At 33.2% G+C, this 16,618-nt stretch overlaps 2 protein-coding genes across 2 annotated transcripts; one reads left to right on the forward strand and one right to left on the reverse strand.

Moving 5' to 3' along the window:
* The first annotated feature begins 3,483 nt into the window (after positions 1–3,483).
* On the forward strand, positions 3,484–4,327 carry LOC106753862. The gene has a single exon (XM_014635730.2). The coding sequence runs from the start codon at positions 3,614–3,616 to the stop codon at positions 4,181–4,183; it is 570 nt and encodes a 189-aa protein (XP_014491216.1). The 5' UTR covers positions 3,484–3,613; the 3' UTR covers positions 4,184–4,327.
* Positions 4,328–9,895: 5,568 nt separating this feature from the next.
* On the reverse strand, positions 9,896–11,244 carry LOC106753820 (protein SRC2 homolog). Its single transcript, XM_014635681.2, has one exon. The coding sequence runs from the start codon at positions 10,975–10,977 to the stop codon at positions 10,111–10,113; it is 867 nt and encodes a 288-aa protein (XP_014491167.1). The 5' UTR covers positions 10,978–11,244; the 3' UTR covers positions 9,896–10,110.
* Between the last annotated feature and the right edge of the window lie 5,374 nt (positions 11,245–16,618).

Genomic DNA, 16,618 nt, shown 5'->3' on the forward strand with positions numbered 1-16,618 from the left:
TGAAAAGTGGTCCATTTTTAAGATAAAAACCGTTTTTAAAAAACGTGCCCATGATTCCTCCACCACAATCTCTTATAACCTTAATACTCTGTGATGGTTTTTGGAGTAATACAGACTCTTCAGAAAATTTCATATCAGGTCACTGAGCCTACTCTTTCCTTCATATACATCACCATCGTGTTTTAAGAGCAAGGGTTCAGAAACCAGAAATTAGGAAAGCGTACAACAATGGCTGGAGGTTGGTCTTTCTGCTTCCGCTTTTATTCTTGTAAATCTGAATATGATTAAATGTCTTGTTTGATGTATTTAGATTTATTGAATCTTCAGTATGAATTTGTATCAACATGTTTTTACAGAAAGAGCTTAGAGAAAGAAGTAATGAATGTATATTAGTAATCTTGATAGCAAAATTTGTCTCTTCTCTTCATGCAAACCTCTTTATATACACATCTTTGAAAAAGATCCTTTACTTAAAGCTTTTGAATTTCTTCTAGGTGTAGCCTTTAAGGTAGAATCAAAAATTTTGTTGCGTCTTGGCAGAATAACTATGTTGAGCGTATGAAAAGAACAGGCAGAAAGCATGTATGAAACATTCCTTGAATATCTTCCTTGAATAAAGTTGATAATTTGCACAGAAAAAAGAGCACAACACAATAGACAAAAGAGTACTATGCATTAAAAAATTAAACGATCCTTAGCGTTTAGGCATGATACAAGTACTATCGTTTAACATAGTTTGTTTTTAGTAACTTTAAGCGTTTAAGATATATAACGTTATCATTGACTAAATTTATTCTAGACAATTTAACTTTTTATTAGACGCGTCACGACTAAATGTTTTGTTACAATCTTTATAGCGTTTAGTGCTTATAAAGCATACAAATCCTACTCTAAACCGAATCAAAGAAATTAAAATAAGATTTTATTCAACCTTTGAATGTTTAACTTAACTTTCACATTATAATAACAAAAATATTTTACAACACTATACGGGTATTTTCAAATTGATCCTTAGATTAAGGGTTGAAAATCTAAATCAAAATCATAATGCAAATATAGATTATTAATTCTATATGGTTAATTAGGGGGAAGCTAGCTAGCCAAATTAAGTGACAAACTTTATCATATTGAAAGGGTGTAAAAGATGGCAACTTAAACCACAATTCATGCATAAATGTTTTGTGCAATGAATTTCGTATAAGGCACATTACACAGAAGAATCTAATCCAATTTTGTACCATTTGACCACTTCCATATACAATTTCATGCTATTTCGATTTATTTTCCTATATATTATGGCCGCCATTTTCCCGTGATAATAAAACATTGCTATTTTAATTGGATCCAAAACATACTTTGATTCCCTTTAATCTTATATTAAACATAAACTATATGCCTAGATTAAAATAATGTATATATATTATTACTTTTATTTTATATGGTTTCTCACACTAGACCTAGCTGCCAATAGCTGGAACCTTTTTTTATACGGAAGTACCATTCAATGTCTTTTGTGTTGACAACCTTCTAACGAACTTTCAACTCTTTTAGCCTACAAATGTTTATATGTCCATTTTGGTTTTGCTTTCTTTCTTTTTTTTTTTTTTTTTTTCAAAGTGATATTTCCATAAAGAGCTTTTCTTCAATTATTTGATCAAACTCTCTTTTTTCATTATATGCCCATCTTTTTGCTTTCCCAAATGCAATTTTAATACGAAAACCTTTTTACCTAAATCATTCATGAATTCATCTATTTTTTGAAAGAAAATTTCAATAAATATAACAACACAAAAGAAATTAAGCAATTAATTACTGAACCAATGTAGATATAGTGGTTGTTATAGACTAATCATGATCACCTAATAACAATCACTATGATGTGTAGTTTAACATATGTCTTATAGATTATAGTTTGTTTATCAAATTATACGTGTTAAGAATAAATTTATGCAGTTTATAGTTTTTTTTTTGAGTAATTTAGCACATATTTATGCATTCACTATTCATTACATAGAAATACGATTGAATATAAGTTTGAACTATATTTTAATTGACAGGCTGAAATGTTTAAAATAAAATAAAAAAACTTTATTCTAAATATGTAAAATTACATTAGAAATTGTCATCAAAATGTTGAATCTTCTTTACATAATAGGATCCGGTGAATATTTTTCATTATAATGACTATATAGTATATGGGTAAGACAAATTCTCATCTTACAAAATGTAAAATTAAGTGTAATTCCAAAATTTTGAGAGTAAGAACTGCTACTTGCATTTCTAAAACTCCAGACTTATTCTGTGTGATAAATAATACATTTTGTACTATATTCTTATTTGATCTAACACAAATCTTCAGTTTTATTACTCACATTTTAATTAAACAAAATATTATTATAAAGTATAACACTATGTTACTAAATTTAATACAACATTAAATTAATTAAAAACGTAATTAACTTAATGTTATATTAAATTTACTAAGACATTTTGTTATACTTTCAACTATCATGATATAATAACACTTTTGTTAACGTAAATCTATTGCTTGTATATAACACAATCCAACCCCCACGTATTTCTCGAATTTTCCTTTTCTTTACACTTAATAATATATGCATAACTTTTTTATTTGAATTTATACTTGTTTGGATTCAAACTGAAGTTTGAAAAACTCACACAATGCGTTGCACTTCTAGACTAATTAATATATGAAGTAGTATAGGAAAGAAAGTAGAAAGTGTTGAAGCACTTACTTGAGAAACATTATAGGAAATTATTGAGGACAATAAATTATGTTGTTTTCCTTTGTAACATGTATCTTCGTGGCAGCTAAAAAGTTTAGCCAAAAGAGGAAGGGGAAGAACCCCTTTGGGAACCTTCCTTGTAGAATCGTGATATTTTAACATCTTTTTTGACAATAGGACAAGTATCACTATTTTATTGGTCTTTGAATTTATTTAAAAAAAATATTTAAAATAAACAAATAAAAAACTATCATGTATGTGTTGTAAAAAAATTGTCAAAAAATATCGTTAAAGAATTTTTTCGAATCACTTATTGAGGAAGGGTTGTGGGGGGACACTTGTACACACGTGTCCCCAACCTTGGGTTGCTTTTGGAGCTTCAAAGGTTTAAACTTTAATGAAGCTTCTCACTTTTTTCTTCTTCATCACCGACGAGTCATTGAAAAAAGACAAGCAATGGGTCCCTTGTTGGGTGTTGAATGTTTCAGCCAGATCATGTTTTTTAGCCGTTGAACTTCCTCTATTAATAATCCCAAACACGGTGTGTTCTAGCTGTATTTCGATTGAACACGTCAACTACTTCTTCATTTCATCACTTTCAAACAATCACATTAATTTTATTTCTTTCTAAACTTTGTTGTGTCCATTTGAAAACACCATCCACTTTCTTTTCATTAATTATATGTCCATAAACATTAAAAAAATTTAAAAGAAAACCACTATATATATAATTCTCTTCACCTCCTACTTTCTCACACCAGGGTTCTCTTTTCTTCTACGAGGTGCATAAAGCCTCGTAGTAGAATCAAGAAACCCTTCACTTAGTTGCAAACTTATTCATTATTATTGTAAGTATAGTTTGAGAAATGGAGGCAAAGAGATTATGGAATGTGATGAGGGTAACCTTCTTCATGATAAGGAAGGGTCTTATATCAAAGAGGAAGATGATCATGGACACGAACTTGATGATGAAGAAAGGTAACGTGAGAAAATCTCTGAGCAATCTCATGTCATCACATCATCATCACCAGCAGAAGAACCCTAAGAGTGTGACACGAGGTGGCTTAGGGGTGCATTATGAATTCTCATGTACCAATAGTCCAAACCCTGTTTTCTTCCACATGCCTAAGCGCAAGCACCATTTCAACTTTCCCTGCATCCATGCCCCTGAAGTTCTCGATGATGAAAACCGTTTTTCGTTTGAGGGTGTGGTTACCCTCCCAAAAACCCCAGATTACATGTTCAATATATTTGTTCCTGGAGAGAAAAAGAGCCCTCTTCTCTCACCATTTTCTGTAAGGGTGTCCAATTATTCTGCATTGGATGAAAGTGAAGAAGCTGGAAACGATCATGTTGATCTTCAGGCTGAGGATTTCATCAGAAGGTTCTATGAACAGCTTAGGTCGCAAAGTCCCGTGCAGTTCCTAGGTTACTAAGTCATGTAAAGAACAAACCAGCCATGTAGTTACAGTAATAATGATGCGTTGCACTCAAATTCTGCATTTCCTTGTCTGTGTAAAATGGTGTTTTATTACACATGTTCGTTTTTGGACATTGAATATTTTTGTTCTCATTCTGTACTTCAGTTGTTTCATTTGTCACTGTAGAAACCTAAATGAAAGGAATTGTTTGCGTGCTTATTTTTCCACGAATAAAGTATGTTGAATTGGAAATTTTTTATTACTAACGCTGTGTCATGATGTTACATCGTTGTGGACATGTAGGTGGGAGCAAAATTTTCTTCGGTTATTCTTCTTTTCGTTTATCATAGACATGTGTGAGATCATCCACCTACCAGCTCCATTTCAACAACCATTAATTAACGCTTCCCACTTTTGATTTTCATTTAATCACTGCATGTATGGGTGTTGGTTGTTTGTAAGGATGTTTCCAACATCCGATTTAGTAGTATAATACTACTAAATAAAATTTTACATGATAATCTATAAACAGGTAAAGATACACACATAATTATCCTATTACACTTATAAAAATAACTATACCATCATATAACACTTCTAAAAATAAATATACAAGGTTTGACATCAAATTACTTTGAAAAACTAGAAGCTAACCACATAACTATATTCACTTTAATTAATTAAAAGCTTACCACATAACTACATTCACTTTCAAAAGATTTTCAAAAGATAGAAGTTAAACCTAGCTCTTACAATCTTATATCTATATAGTTGCATCAACATTTTCTTCTTGAAATAAACTCACACCTATTTCTTCATTTATTTATATAAGTAATACGATCAACAAACATCACCTCAAATTACTTTGAAGAGCTAAAAGCTGACCACATATAAAACTACATCCACTTTCAAAAGATAAAAGCTAAACCTAACTCTTATGGTCCTATACCTATACAGTTGCATCATCATACACACACAAACACACAAAGACGAACAAACACAAAGACACATACACATAGACACACACACACACTTACAGACACACATACAGACCCATAGAGACGCACATACACACACATAAAGATGCAAATACAAAGACACACAAACACATACAAACACAAATACATAAATACAAAGACACACAAAATATACACACATACAGAGACTCTCTCTCACACACATATACATGCACTCACATACACACAAACACACACACAAACATTAACACACACACATTATGCTAAATATACCAAACTAAAAAGTATCAAGTAATATATTACTCATGATGACACTCTAGACTCAATTACACACACTCACTACTATAGAAAAGATTTTTTATATCAGTTAAAAAAAAGCTTTTTGTACCAGGTATTGTGTTAGTCATCAAATTTCAATTTTTTCCCTTAGTTTTTTCCTATGCTAAGTTTTTGAAATATGCCAATAAGGGCATAACATGGTGCGTTGATTTTACTAGTTTGTTTTAGCTCAAGGAGGATATATAATAATTATTAGGGTAAGAAGAAAGTGATAGGAATTGATCCCTACCATGGAAACTAAGAAACCAACCTTATTGACGGTTATGAATCTTATATTAATGGTTTTTTCAATAATAATTGGTTCTCTCAAAGGATCACATTTCAAAAAAAATGATGTTTGTCTTTTTTTTTTTTTTTTCCAAATAATATTGTCTTTTCATTTTTCCTTTCCACACTTAAGTTAGACTGCATAAAAAGTTTAACACAAATATATATCCCCTTAGATATTGCATTTGTTGGGTCCCCTAAAACTAAAAGACACATGCAGACTAAAAAAAACTAAAGAGAAGAGAATTTTCCCATTGGCTCAAATACCCATTAGTAAAAAATTGATTTATTGTCGTGCACATTATGCATCGGTTTACCAGAAAGCGTAATGTGCGCGGTGGCATTTTTGAAATTATATCGACAGTATAAGCATTGGTTGCCACAGGCCCACGACAGTATATGTCCCTGCAAAATTTTGACATTCACCCCAAGTCAGTCCTGAAATAAATTTGCAGGGGAATAGGTTTCGGTTTTGGGGGGAACCGCGACCTATTCTCCTTGCAAAATTCTGACATTCCCGCCAAGTCAGTCCTAAAATAAATTTGCAAGGAATGGGCCTTGATTCTAGGGGGAACCGCGGCCTATTGTCCCTGCAAAATTCTGACATTCCCGCCAAATCAGTCTTGAAATAAATTTGTAGGGGAAGAGGCCTCGGTTTTGAGGGGAATCGCGACCTATTGTCCCTACAAAATTCTGACAAACCGTCAAAGAATAGGCCTCGGTTTTTAGGGGAACTGCGGCCTATTCCCTGATTTGAACAAATTTTAAATATTTCAGAGAATAGGCCTTGGTTAGGCGGGGAACCGCGGTATAAAGTGTGAAAAGAATTTCAAAATTGTCGTTTCAGATCAATTTTAATTTTTTTTAGGAGAATAGGCCTCGGTTAAGTTGGGAACCGATGTCGTATCTCCTCTATTACCCCAATTTTGTAATGAATCGAGGTAGTAAAATTGATTAGGTTAAAAAAAATATTACAATGAACAATTTCGTCTTCCTCGCGAACTCTCTGAAACTCAAACTCTCTGAAGCTCTCCTCTCCGCTGCGCCCATTCTCTGATACTTGGCAAGAAGCATTTGGAGGCCCGAGGGCAAGATATCCACAATATTTTGCTACTTATCAGGTATGAAGTGTTTAACATAGAGATTTTGTAGCCAAGTATTCCTCTTACTATTGTGAAAATGAAGGAAAGTTGTTCAACAGAACAATCAATATTTTAGTATTTGTTTTTTCTTTTTTGCATACACTGTTTTGATCTGCTTGCTTATATATAGTTTTTGAAATATGAGTGTGAGTTGTTTTAGTCAAAATTTAACATATGTAATTGTTTTTCAATGTTAGTTTAAAATATAAAAGGTTTGTTTATTTCAGCGTGTTGGGGCAGTATTCCCTCAGAGATCAGAACAATCTACACCTGTATTCACACGCAAACACAGCCATTAGCATCATACCCTTAAAATATGCGTGATTCATATCCTCGTCAACGTAGCAGAATCCTTTGCTGAGTCCGAGTTTCCTACTCTAAGGGATAGACCAAATTCCTTTTTCTTATGTGAAGGGAGTTTGACTTAATTCTTATATATTCATGGCCATTCGATTTTTGTATTGTTTTTTATTATGTTTTACATAATGTTATACAGTTTGTGTAATCATAAGAATGATATGTGCATTGTGGTAGTTTTAATAATGGCAGAGTATTTTGCGGTTTTGATGTCACATTTGAAGCCATATTCTCTCTTGTTACTGGGAAATGTGTTATTTGATGGCTATACAGGATATTTCTCCTATTAAGCTAGAAACGTTTGTGACATCATTGCAAATAAGCCTTTGGAGGTTGAATATGATGCTAATTAATGTATTTGGGAGAGACTCTGAGGTCCCAATATACCTGCATAGCCAAGATGTTAGAGAGCTTGCATCGGGAACAGAAGAGTTGAATATTACATTAGTTCAGCTATGGATGATGTGAGTCTATGAGCAATTATTTATATAAAATTGATTTATATATCAAGTATACTTATATCAAAGGTAATTTTTTATTTTAGGTATATGTTTGGTGTTAGTAACAACTTGGGGTACAATGATGTATATGGGTTCATTAATCACCAAGTCATTCATGAAGCAAATGATTTTGATGAGATCACAACGTATCTCACAAGCAGATTTGCGAGCGTGAAGAACATACATTTTATTCCTTATATATCTGGGTAAGTGAACTTTGTTAACATAATAAAGTTCCATATGTGATTTTAGAATATAATAATTAAGTTATTATGAATTTCAGGCGCCATTATCAGCTACTTGTTATTTTTGTACAGGAGAGCTATGCTTTATGGTTCTGCTCATTGTATTAGTCTCCTCCCAAACATCTCAAACAAGCAGTTGATTAGTAAGAACCTCAATGTTTGGACTTTCTTTGTTATATAAATGAATGCTAAAACCTTTTTTTTATATATATAGTTTTATTTCAGCAAGTATGATGTTGGTTGGGAGATCAATGGCTAACAGTAGAAAGCTTGCATGGATTGCTCTCAAGGTTTGACATATGCTACAACCATACTTTCTTATAGTTGTTATAGTTTTAATGATATTGTAGTGTAAACAGACAAAATGGGTCATATAAGTGCGGATNCTATGTAATGTATTGGATGACCCACATTATTCGTGCCCATATCACAAGAGGCTGGGAAACGATAATATTTAAATTTAATGAATTTTGATTTTCTCCAACATTTGGAATTCATATACACTAATTAATATCAATTGTGTTGTGTAAAGATCCAAGACTCCTACTCCAATTCCTAAGAAGCCACTTACATTCCTGAGGAAAGCAATTGCAAAACATTTAGTTAGATTATATAATAGTTCATAGTTATTAGATTTAAAATACATTAGAACATGTTGATTTATAGTTATTAGACTTTATACATTATGTGATGTAAATATTGACTATTGTGTTGAATCTGTGTTATTATGATATTGTTTGATATGCAGGTCTGTTTCTGTGATAGTGGATATCACAAAAATAGACCTGCTATTAAAAAAAAAATTGCACGAGAATAGACCTCAGTTGTGGCAAAACCGAGGCCAAAGGTTACACGAAATTTTAAAAAAATACAGGGTTTTGGCTGCGATTCAAGCAAGAACCGCTGTTATATCCCCAGGTTATTCAACTAAGTAATAACCCCCTCCCCCTGCCCCCCTTTCTATTCTTTACTATTTTGGTTTCTAAAGGTTGAAACCGCGGCTTAAAGTATCAAACTTTTTTATTTCGTCTGAATATGCCGCAGTTCTAAAACCAAAGCGTATATTAAAAAATAACCGTTATCATTTTCCTTCGCTAGTGACCCCTCTACGTCTTGTGCCTAATAAAACTACTTTTGGTTTAGAGAAATAGTCTTATGTGAATTTTTAATTTCTTCAATACGGATTTAGTAGTTATGTTGTAGTCTTGGTTGGCTTTGAAGTTGGATTTTTTTTTTAATTTTGACTTATCTTTTTTAATAATGAATGCAAATGAAGGTTAGAATTCATTCCCATAAACACTAAAGTATGCTATTAAATAAATATTATGAAATTCAAAAGATTGTATGATTACATATGGTTGGTGACTGAATGACCATTACCTTGAAAATGAGTCAAACATTTCATTGGTAAAATATGACAAACTAGTTAAGTTGATTATAAACAAGTTAGAAAAGTGCATGTAACATATTTTTATGTCACTTTACTGCTAATTCAAATGTACTGAAAATTATAATATTAGAAAGAAATCACTAAAAATTATTTTATTAATTTTAACTAATGATAGAGAATATATTCAAAAGAATACAATACATCGTGTTACGGGTATTCTCTTCTAACACAATGTATAATCATATTCTACTCCGAAATAATTTTAATATTACACAGATAAAAAGATAAACAAAAACAAGTTTTGCTAAAGTCAAAATTTAGTTTATATGTAATTTAAAAATACAAAATAAATAGAGAAATTATATAATAAAACTTTTACAAATGACTGTTTGCGTGTACTAATTTTAATATATAATTTTCTTAAAAATAGTAAGGAATGATTATCATAAATTTATTTATCCAACTATATCCATAGTCATTTGCTTCGGGAATTAGTGCTATTGTTGATAGAAAAAAGTTAGAAACTTTATTCATAAAAAAATTAGGTATGAGCCTACGTGATAATGCCTCTTCTAGTTTTTAATGTTAGTACAAACTCTTTTTCCCCCTCCACCAAAACAAAAATAAATAAACAAAAAATTTCAAATATTAACAAAAACGTTTACAACAAAAATTTCAAACAACACTGCAGAAAAAGTATGGGCTTTGAACTCTTCATTAGTCCATTACCACCTGCGTTCACTATATGGGCCTTGTGGCCAAGGATGGGGCTCCGGCCCAAAATGAGGGTAAACATGCACCGCCGGAGGAGGCTGGGGAGGATATGGATAGGTGACCGGCGGCGGTGGCGGTGGTTGTGGGTAATTGAAATTATATTCTCCGTACGACGGAAGCATAACCGGCGGCGGTGGAGCAGCTGCCGGATAGACGGGAAACCCCACCGGCATCGCGACCGCTGGGTAGCAGCACGTGTTCTCAATTTCGCACGTGGGATATTGTACCCTATTGGAAGCGCACGCGCAATCCTCCGGTGCCAGAACAGGGTACCCTGAGATTCTCCCTTCAAGAAACTGCGACGATTGCATTCCGCTCACACTCCCATTCCAATTTCCAATCCCACTCCCAAACCCAATCAATTTGTACGAGAAATTGAAGATACCATTGGGCTTTCCCTCGGGGGATCGAACCTCGTAGCTCACGAACCTCCCCGTGCCAGCGGCGGCGTCGCGGATCAGATCAGAGAACGCAACGCGGCACTCACCGACGACTTTATCGCCGAGGATGACGCCGTCGTGGCGGAACTCAAAGCAGAGGAAGAGATCATCATAATCGGAGTGGCGTGGCGAGCGCGATAGCCACCCCAAATCGAAACGCGCGTAGTTGTTCCATTCGGGGTTGGTGCCATCGCCGTCGTTTTCTCTGTGCGTTAGGGTTCGCTGTCGCTGCTTCCGTTCCTCCGTCATTTCCCTCTTCGGATCCTCGCTGTCGACGAAGACGGTAGCGTAAACTGTGAGCTTTTGGAAAAAGTTGAAGGCTCTGAGGTCCTTACACGAAATGAGTTTCACCTCAATGCATCTTTGATCTGGTTCCATTGTTTCGTGATTTTTTGGGGTTTAGAAAAAATTTAACGTTGGAATGAAAATTTGATGCGATCTTAGGTTTTATCGACGTATTTGTGCGCGGATTCAACGAGAAACTTCGCGAGAAAACTAACCTTCAATGTTTAATTTGTTAAATGTCATGTCCCGTAGTAGGCTTGAATGGAAGGTTCTCTCGGCGTTCCATTCACGTCTGTGCTAATGTACCGTGTCTGTCGTCCCGATATGCGCGTGGATATTTAATATAAGAGTGATTGAAAATTAATTTTTAGGAAATATAATCATAGTCCATCGTTCATATAATTTAATTTCGCATTAAATATGTTTTTGGAGTTATTTTTCCTGCACCTTCTTAATCTCATTTTGCATCTCCTATTTTTGCTTTAATACTAATTGTACTCCAATCTTTAAGTTTACTTCAAAGCAAAGCAAACCCTATATCCCCTTTAATATTTTTTCTTTCTCTCTTTGGTCGTCTTTCTCTCCTCCCTATCTTTTACCACTGAAAATTTAGCTACTTTTCCTCCTCTTTTCTGTCGGTTGATTATGTAGTGTGTCGTTAGCTGGGTAGCAGATCTTCTTCTCAGATATTTTTCATTGAACTTGTTAATGTTGTGGGTGTAAGAATGATGAATATATATTAGTATATTGTTGCTTGGTCTGTGCTCGGTGGGGAGATGCAGGGTTAAGCACAAATGGAACTGCGGTTAACGCCTGTCGCACAACGAAGTGCAGATCTGGTGGCATCGCAGTTGGATTTGCGGCTGATGGCAACCACAGGTGGATCTGTGGCTGGTTTGGGGGTGCATGATGGGTTGTCCGCATTTCGAAATGCGGCTAAGAGAAAACGTTGTTCGGATTACGGTTCGTTGGTTTTTGTCCCTGCACATGTTTCCTTACTTAAACCTAATTGTTATGTTTAATTGCCTTCACAAGAGGATGGCAACTTTGTCTAGTTCTGCTTGTATGTATTCCTTGTATTGTTATTGTTGGTGGAATTATATCCGTGATGATGGAGATAATGTCAACATGCAGCCAAGCTGCTTATGGAGAAGCTGAAAGTGTTGCAGAACAAACCGTTGGAGCCATTAGAACAGTAAGACACAACTATGACTACAAGAATTTCGCTGATTACCGAAGGCCTTGGGGCCGTTGGTAAATGTTGTTTTTCGAAGGTCAAAATGAGAATTACTGAGGGGCATGGTGAAATGTAATTACTGAAAGCCAAGATAGCATTATCGAGGGGTTTATGGCCTTCGGTAAGAGGCTAGACGCCTTAAACTAAATAATTGGGGGTATTGTAGGAGGTAGTCCCCAATTTCGTAAGACAAGCCTCTCCATTCTCGTCCCCAATTTCGCGTGTTGCACCCAATTCTCACCCTCTCCATTCTAGTCCCCAATTGAACTACCATTGTGCTTCCCATTCTCTCCCTCTCCCTTTCCCGTCTGTCCCGTAGCATTGGGTGGCTAGGGTTCACTTAGCAAACCTTCCCCATAGTGGTGTTCAAGTGTTTCTTCCACCAGTGCGTTGGCGTTGCTGTCAGAGGGTGGTCCGTTAACATCACGACGTGTGGACGTTACTGTCAGGAGGGTGCTCCCGTGATGTGAGGGTTCCTGTCTTCGTCAAGGGAGGCTATTGGGAGACCATTGCATCGAGGTATGTTCTCTATGTCTAAATGCAGTAGGTGTTGATGTCGCTAAATGAATCAATAAACCTGACAACACTTGCATTCATGTGTTAGGGTGAGCTTGAGAAGGGCTTTGAATTGTTTCAAAAAAGGGATGAAGAGAGTATAGGGAGAAGACGTGACCACTGACCAGCAAAGGAAAGCAAAGACAAAGATACGAGTACCTAAATTCGTATGGTCTTGGATGGTTTGGAACTGATTGTGAAGTATGTAAGGGGTGTGCTCTTATATTGACATTCAAATATTATCCAGTTGCATGACAAGTATTTGGCATATGTGAATGATTGTTTCCAGAATCACATTCTTTTTCACAAGGTTTTGAATAGAAGTGCCTTTAATTATGTTGGATTGGTATGTATACTTGCTAATTTGAATGTTTTAATCATATAGGCTCTTAAAGAGGCTTTTGAGGTCTTTTGCAACAAAGGTGTTGCTGGAAGTTGAAGTCCAGAACTGCTTGCCTCCTTCTGTGATAACATTCTTAAGAAAGGAGGAAGTGAAAAATTAAGTGATGAAGCAACTGAAGAGACTCTAGAAAAGGTTAGCGTCATTCTTGATGTTCCACTTTTACTTCTGTAAATAAGCACGATTCATGTAGCCCTGACTTTTGAAATTGCGATTTGTTTTGGTCTATCTGTAGGTGGTAAGCTACTTGCATATATCAGTGACAAAGATTTGTTTGTTGAATTCTATAGGTAATGTATTAATGAGAAGATAATTGTTTTTTTGTAATGATTGTTAGGTTGGATATCTTTGTCAAAAAGGGATCTTATATTGCTTGGCTGGTGCTTCAATCTTTACCTTCTAATGATTATCTCCAGTGTTTATATATTTATTTCATAACTGTATCATAAAAATTGCTTCCACTCTTTCTTGGTTGTCTGGCAATTAAATGTGCTCTGTTGTATGTAGAATCTGTTTTCCTTATATCTAGAGATACAATACCACCAATATTTGGTCTTCATTGTTTGGGAATTAGTCCTTGACATAAGACCAAATCCCTCTATTATAAAATGGCTAGGAGTCAAGCCTTGTCATACTTTTGTTCTAGTTTAATCTCGGCATAGTCCACCTTTTAGGCCCAAAATGCCCTTGCTTAAGTTGTGACACGTTAAGAGATGTAAAACTAATATTGGTCTTTACGTAGCACTTTAACTTATAGGGGGAATTGGTACTTTATTTCATGTTTACTAAAGTGTATTTTTGAAAAGACTTAAAAGTTGAGATGAGTAGGCATCTGAATTGAAATTGATCGGGGTGAAGATTTGAAGAGACAAAGTGGAGTGCAACTATTCAAGAACGAAACTTATATTAGTTTTATATTTACTCATGTCTCTAGAATTTTTTTTAATCAATTTATCTGAACACATTACAACATAATGAAAAATTAGATATTTTTTGGATTAAGATTCTAGAAAATGTCTGACCTTTTCTCTACAATTAATGGTAGAAATCTAAACATATCCTAGTTTGTTTTTTAATGTACAACATTATTTTAGGTAAGAACAATCCTCATTGGAGTGTCTAATGATCTACCCGGTCTAATTTTTCTGCAGTTTTCAGGTCTAATTTAAAGCTCTTTTTTGTGGATATGTCATATATATGAATGTTTGAATAATATATGAACTGATCTGTGCTCTTTTCTGTGGATAATATATTTTCATAAAAGTCTCCCGTGAGAAATTACAAAAGGCTTTTGCCCTCCCTTCGATAATTACCGAGGGCTTATGGACAAAGGTTTTTTCGACGGCTTTTTGACAATCGACAGGTCGTCGGTAAGTGTTCTTTACCGACGATTTATAGCATTTTCCGAGGAATTCTGGTCTCCGATAATGCCCTTCATTGCTGTACTCATTGTTTTTGGTATTTAGGCATATTCCTTGACTTCTTGATGTTTAACTAGGTTCCTCTTTCACTGGTAAGAAAATAGCAAAGTATAATAACAAGTTAAGGGTAGCTTATATTACAATTGTTGAACAAGAGCTAACTTCAGGGTTTGGAATAGGAATACTTTTATTGATTATATTTTCCACCTATGCACTCCATGTGGTATGGTTCTAAACTCATCATTGAGAAAGGCTCTAATGGTGGAACTGTTTTCAACATTATCATATCAATGAATAGTGGTGCAATGTAAGTGGCACAAATGTTTTTCTTTGAGTCTCTAGGTTTTGTTTCTATTTGATGCTCATCAATAGTATTTTATTTACTTAATATACATCCCTTGATAATCTGTTAGGGAGATGAAAAAAAAATAATTGATAATTATGTCATCATTACTCCTATATTGACTTTAATTAATGAAGGATAAACAAGTAAAATGAAAGGTACAGGATGAGGTCAGGAAAGTGAAGGAAGAGTGACTCATGTTTTTGTTATTAAATTTGATGTAAAATTAAAAAAAAAATGTTTATATTTTATATTGTAATATATTTTAATTTTAAATTTTAAAAATACATAAATATAGATATTTTAAATCCAATTACTTTGAATTTTTTGAATATATTGAAAGACTTTAAATTATTGTAAATAACAATGTTAATTAATAATGAATTTGATATTAAATTAAAAGGATTATATTTACTATTTTTAAAGTTTGGAGCTTGTATCAAAATTTTAAAAGACGAATTTTAATTTCACATTAAAATTTTAAAATTAAAAATATATTTAATTCCATAATTTTTATTTTTAATTTACGTTGAAATCTTTTATAATATCCTAATATTAAAAAAAAGAAATTAGCACATTTATAGTTAGAAATTATCTAAATATAAATATAAGTTTTATATTAGATAAAAATAACAAAATTAAATACCATATATAAGTTAAAATCAAGTTACATTTATATAATCTTATTTAATGAATATTTTATTAGAAAAAAAAATAAAACTAATAATTTATCTTTGTGACATTATGATTATCGTGGGTTACAAGTCTTCGGTAATTACCGAAGGTCAAAAACCCTCGGTAATTAAAGAAGGCTCTTAGACTGTCGATAAATGTCGTCGTTAATTATCGAAAGTCAGGTAGTTCTTGGTACAGGCCGACTGTAATTTCCGAAGCCTAGCAGCCCTCGATAAGTTCTCTTGTTAATTTCCGACGACCAGGAGTTCTCGGTAAAGGTCGTATGTAATTATCGAAGGCTAGAAATCCTCGATAAGTGCCCTCGTTAATTTCCGACGATCTTATGCCGTCGCGAGAGTTTCCAACGAATTGTTTACCGTGCACATATAAGCCGTCGGTGATCCGTCGGAAATCAATATTTACCGACGGCTTTTTTTCATTCCCAACAGGCGTTAACCTTCGGTAATAAATTTAAAATTAACAGTATACAACAGTAATACAATACAATAAATCACATTTAAATATTATTTTCGTAATGATAATTTTAGGAAATATTTCATCATTTATTTACTTTAACTAGTAGAATTGATTAAGTGATTTAAAAGAAAAAATTGAGTATACAACCTAACCAATAAAAAGTAATTTTCACACTTTCTAAATAACAAACAACTAAATATCATCAATTTTCCTTTTTCATCCTTAATGTAAAACCATCAAAATGTTAAATGTACTTTTGTAAATACATTTTTAATCTTATCTTATTCAGGTTTACTTAAACTATAAACGTATTTTTTATATTTGTGTTGAGCTAATTTTTAAATATATATATATATATATATATATATATATATATATAAATTTAACATTTTTGAAATATTTATAGTTAAATTAAACATAAATTACATCGAAAAAAAGTTTATTACACTTTTTTTATCTTGTTTTAAAAGAATTTATTATGATTTTCACTAGTTTTCATATTCATAATAGTTATATACAATACTTATATAACATGTACAAACTTAAAAAAAAAATACAATAAAAAATAAAGTACTTCCTTTATTTTGAATATATATATATATATATATATATATATATATATATAT

Source organism: Vigna radiata, unplaced genomic scaffold (genome assembly GCF_000741045.1).
Source record: "Vigna radiata var. radiata cultivar VC1973A unplaced genomic scaffold, Vradiata_ver6 scaffold_7, whole genome shotgun sequence".
Lineage (NCBI taxonomy): Eukaryota > Viridiplantae > Streptophyta > Magnoliopsida > Fabales > Fabaceae > Vigna > Vigna radiata.